The sequence below is a fragment of the Ceratosolen solmsi genome, unplaced genomic scaffold, assembly GCF_000503995.2.
Source record: "Ceratosolen solmsi marchali unplaced genomic scaffold, CerSol_1.0 scaffold23, whole genome shotgun sequence".
In the NCBI taxonomy this organism is placed as follows: Eukaryota; Metazoa; Arthropoda; class Insecta; order Hymenoptera; family Agaonidae; genus Ceratosolen; species Ceratosolen solmsi.
In genome coordinates this window covers 2,094,613-2,099,625 of record NW_011948430.1, presented here as the reverse complement: position 1 = coordinate 2,099,625, position 5,013 = coordinate 2,094,613, and the positions used below count along the sequence as shown (strand labels likewise).

Genomic DNA, 5,013 nt, shown 5'->3' with positions numbered 1-5,013 from the left:
AGAAAGCCGGGAAGATAATATTTAAAATGGTGAGGTGGTAACGTGTAGTGGCAAAAAAAATCTTTCAAATCGTTCGTAATTTAAGTGTCAAACCTAATTTTCACCACTTAATCGATTAAACATAAATACACTTTGTCATACACGTATGCTTATATCAATTGCATCCTATACGGAATAGGATAATGAATAAATTCCTAAATATGCATTGTAACAAAAGTCCGGACCTAATAAAAACCCCCTTGGAATTTTATTTAATATAACATCGGCTACCCCAAAGCTTCAAAAATTCAGCCTTTGGTAGCGCAATGATCCGATCGATTCTTTCTCATCGCATACTTTTGATTGTCGAATTTTATTTCAGGTCACCTTGTACGTATGTCACTATCCTTCGTCCTCTATGCTTCTCTCGTGGCATTTGCTTAGATGCGTGCGCACACTTACGACTCCTCTCACATAAACACGATTTTTTCGTAGCCGAGCATATGTTTGCGGTGGTGCCTTTGTGTCGTATAGACACAACGTCAGCAGGTTCATCAGGACTTGTGTGTCATAAATATAGTAGTTGTGCGGTTACTATTAACAGTAGCTGCACAATTTCTGCTTTGACTTAATCGTTTAGTTCTAAACTTATGAATCAAATTGAGCTTTTGCAGGACAGTTTTCAAACCAGCTGAAATTAATTTAACCGAAGTGCTTTAACGCAAATGTACTTCTAATCGTAAATACGTCCGATAAGTAAATAGTTCTTTTTTAATTAATTTTTATATTTAATATATTTATTATATTTAATAATTTAATATTAATTTTCTGAGCATTGAATTTTCTATTATTATTTAGTTTCTCTTTTTCATTCTAACTCTCTCTCTCTCTCTCTTTTTATATATATACATATGTGTGTAGAGTAAAAGAGAGAGAGAGAGAGAGAGAGACTACGTACGCATATATATATATATATATATATATATATATATATATATTTATAAAAGTTTTATATAGAATGAAAGCAGTAATTCTCATTGGAGGCCCATCCAAAGGTAATTCTCCAAATATATATTCTGTGATGTAGTAGTAAACAAATTTATTTACAATTTTAGTATTCTTTTATTGTAAAAAGTTTTATATGCCTATCTCAGGGACCAGATTTCGACCGCTATCATTAGATATACCAAAACCATTGTTTCCTATCGCTGGCTTACCAATGATACAACATCATGTAGAAGCTTGTAAAAAGGTGTCGTGTGTTTCTGAAGTTTTAATAATTGGCTCTTACAATGCTGCGGATATTCAACCATTTGCCGATGAAATGTCACGTAGCAATAGCTTGGTGATTAGATATTTACAAGAATATACACCATTGGGTACGGCTGGAGCGATGTATCATTTTAGGGATCAGATAAGAGCAGGTGGAGAGGACAGTTTCTTTGCCTTCAATGGAGATGTGTGCGCCGATTTTCCATTAGAAGAGCTTTTGCAATATCATAAGAGTAAAAAATCCCTATTAACAATAATGTCTACGGAAGCTACTAGGCAACAAGCCTTGAATTATGGCTGCTTGGTCGTTAACAATAAAGGTTGCGTTGCGCATTATGTAGAGAAGCCTTCAACATTTGTGTCAAACTTGATAAGTTGCGGAGTGTACGTAGCATCGAATGAAATCTTTCAGACAATGGCAGATGTCATTTATTCCGATCGTTCTCAAGAAAAACAGAGGTGAGATACTTTGCACGCGTTTCAATACATTGTTTCTGTAATATTGTAGTTAATCCAAATTGTGAATAACAGAATTACAAATGGCTACGGTAAAGACTCCACTTACATTTCGCTAGAACAAGACATTATGATAAAATTAATAAATAGTGAAAAGCTATTTGCATTGCCGGTTGAAAATTGGTGGTCACAAGTAAAAACTGCAGGCTCTGCAATTTATGTAAATCGCCATTATTTGGCACTCTACAGATTGCACAAACCAGAGCGATTAGTATCGGCCTCGAACATTAAGTATCAAATAATCGATGATGTTTACGTACATCCTTCCGCCTCCATTCATCCCACTGCTGTTGTAAGTTACGCTCACTTATTTATTTTACTTTATAGAATTAGAAAGCGGATGGAATCAAAGATCGATGTTTAATTGCATTATTAAATATCAACTGGATTTGTGTAATTCTTATGGTAATGTCAACATACGTGTAACCTTATTACTTTACATTGTTACTTTAGTAAGAACGTAAATACTAATAAGAATTATTTTCTCCTTTACTTTTATTGGAATGTTTGACTCAACTAACTCTGCTTCGAGTGACAATTTTATAACATGAAATTATGATTAATCAAGCATGTTTTAATCTAATTAATTATATGTTTCAAAAATTCAGGAGAAGAATTATCTTTACATCTTTAATTTATTAAACCATTTTTTTTTTTGTTTTTTTTTTTTTGTTTTTTTTTGGTTTTGTTTTTGTTTGTATTATCATACACATATTATCATACTTGAAGTACAATAACTTTAGAAATCTTTATATTTGTAACAAATTTTAGTAAACTTTTTATTATTTCTATTTTATCATAGAAAAGATATTAAGTAACTTACGATTGATCGTCAACTTTTAAATGTCGTTTTTTCCATTCCTATTCGTAAATAGACAGACGTATTTTACGAAAAATATTATTTGCTTATTCGGTCTTTCAAAAATGTCCTTGAATTATCAAATATTAAATAAATCATTGAATAAATAAATAAATAAGTAAATAAATGAAAAATGAGAGAGAAAAAACTTTCCAGCCTTATTATTATAAAAATATCGGAATGATTAGAAGAGGATCGGAGTCATTTATTAAACAAATAATTTATGCCATTTATGGAAAATGATCGATTGTTTAACGCGCGAGTAGGAAAGACAAGAAGCGACTATAGAGATGGCAAAAGTAAATTACATCTACAATCTATCGCATTAAATTCATGATATACGATTAAAGGAAGAAGGTACTTTTTAATTTCACAACACGATGTCAGTTTAGTCAGTGCCGTTTATTAATCAAGATGATGAAAAAAGTAGCCCGCGACCGAAACAATAGCAGTCCCATTGGTAATAATTTAATTATCGACTAAAATAGAATGAATAAAGTGAAAAGAGCTTTGGTCAAGTGGGGGGGGGGGGAGAAGAGAGAAGAGAAGGAATTCTTGTTGCGCGAAAATGAATAAAAGGCTCGATTGGACGGTGATCCGGTGAGCGGAGCCCGGGGGAAGGGCTTGGGTACGATGATGGTAATGATGATGGTGTCGGTGAGTGTACGAGGTCGTAAATAAATATTGCAGTTGGGCCCGAACGTGAGCATCGGCGCCAACGTGACGGTGGGCGCGGGTGTGCGCATACGGGAGACTATCGTTATGGAGAACGCGCAGATCCAGGCGCACTCGATCGTCCTATATAGCATCATCGGGAAGGACAGTCGAGTGGGCGAATGGGCGCGTGTCGAGGGCACGCCCTGCGACCCCAACCCCGACAAGCCATTCGCGAAGATGGAGAACCAGCCGCTTTTCAACATCTACGGACAGCTCAATCCCTCGGCTACCATACTCGGTAACTTTTGCATGGCTCTTGTATTATTTACCTTTTATTGTTTATTCGGACTTGGGGAGGCAAAACGACATCGTTAAGACGAACTTTCGCCATTAGTTGAAGGGAGAGTGTCGAACGATGTGCCGATCCGAAGGATTTGTCATTTTTCCGATTATGCGCGCGTTGTGTTTAATGGTAATATTATCGGAAGCAATTTCCCGATATCCTATTAATCGGTAATATTTAATGTGCGCATCGTGCAATCGATTGACAAATATCACGAGGTGTTTGTCAAACTTTTGTAAATGGTGTCGTGGCATTGTAGATAATGGTTTGCTAAATATATATTATTTGGCAATGCATGGCCGAGCTGACGATTAAAATGACAAATTCTTTCCTCTACTTTCATTATTCTAATTAAATGCAGTTAGAATATTACCTGCGTTCAATATTATTCCTTCGCGATATATATATATATATATATATATATATATATATATATATATATATATAATATGGCATTTAAGTACAATTATATCATATCGATGATTAATAGTTGTATACTTTAACGATGATTTTATTCGCATAACTCAACGTTTACATTTTGTTGTCACAATTGACATATTACATTTTCGAAGCATAATTTGCTTATACATTTAAAAAAATGGTAATTGATCCTCTAATATCATAGCAAATTACCCGTTAAATTATTTTCAATTAACGGCGCATATCATTTTCATCATAAGAATAATAATACAAACAGTCAATAATATCCTTATTAGAGTTATTATTTTATTTTATTTTATTTTTTTTTTTTTCGGCGATTGTATGACAATTTCAATAATAATCGTAGAATGGATATGAATTGCTTAAATGCTATAAGAAAACGAAAATTTACGATATTTTGAAAGTCTTGCAATTTGCAGCAAAAATTTTCTTTGCTATACATGAAGTATGTGACAAACAAGTATAAGTACTCTGTTTATTTCTATAAAGTAGAAAGAGATTAAAATATGAAAATAACTAATCGGAACGATAAAATTGCAAATTAAATAATCAATAAATTAAAAAATTTATAAATATCTACTCATCACGCTTAATTAACTGTTTACACACACACACACACACACACACACACACACACACACACACACATATATATAAATTTATAGTAAATTATTTATAGTAAACGTTTTAATATTGAAATTTGCTGATAAAGATTTACTTTTAAATAATGTTTAAAGTTATAAAAAAGTAAGATAAAATTTTACATTCTAGGATCCTACGTCAGTCTGGCGTCCGAGAAAATACTGCTGAATTCAATTATATTGCCGCACAAAGAATTGACCAGAGACTTTAAGAATGAAATCGTATTATAAACGTCGACATTATTTAAAGAATATATAAAAATTTGAGGTATATAATTGTTAAAAATTTGGAAAAATCTTTTCAA

General features: G+C 32.8%; 1 protein-coding gene across 2 annotated transcripts; it reads left to right on the top strand.

Moving 5' to 3' along the window:
- The first annotated feature begins 543 nt into the window (after positions 1-543).
- On the top strand, positions 544-5,013 carry Gmppa (GDP-mannose pyrophosphorylase A). 2 transcript variants are annotated; one of them, XM_011501788.1, is made up of 6 exons: positions 544-735; positions 997-1,034; positions 1,134-1,710; positions 1,783-2,059; positions 3,317-3,581; positions 4,839-5,013. In XM_011501788.1, the coding sequence occupies exons 2-6, from the start codon at positions 998-1,000 to the stop codon at positions 4,937-4,939; spliced, it is 1,257 nt and encodes a 418-aa protein (XP_011500090.1). In that variant the 5' UTR covers positions 544-735; position 997; the 3' UTR covers positions 4,940-5,013. The 2 variants fall into 2 exon arrangements, with proteins under 2 accessions (XP_011500090.1, XP_011500089.1); XM_011501787.1 differs by having other exon boundaries at positions 987-1,034.

Excerpts from the sequence above, each read along its gene's own strand:
- Gmppa (XM_011501788.1), top strand. The coding sequence starts at position 998 with ATGAAAGCAGTAATTCTCATTGGAGGCCCATCCAAAG. Across the intron at positions 1,035-1,133 it reads CATTGGAGGCCCATCCAAAG|GGACCAGATTTCGACCGCTA; the intron begins GTAATTCTCCAA and ends TGCCTATCTCAG. Across the intron at positions 3,582-4,838 it reads TCCCTCGGCTACCATACTCG|GATCCTACGTCAGTCTGGCG; the intron begins GTAACTTTTGCA and ends TTTACATTCTAG.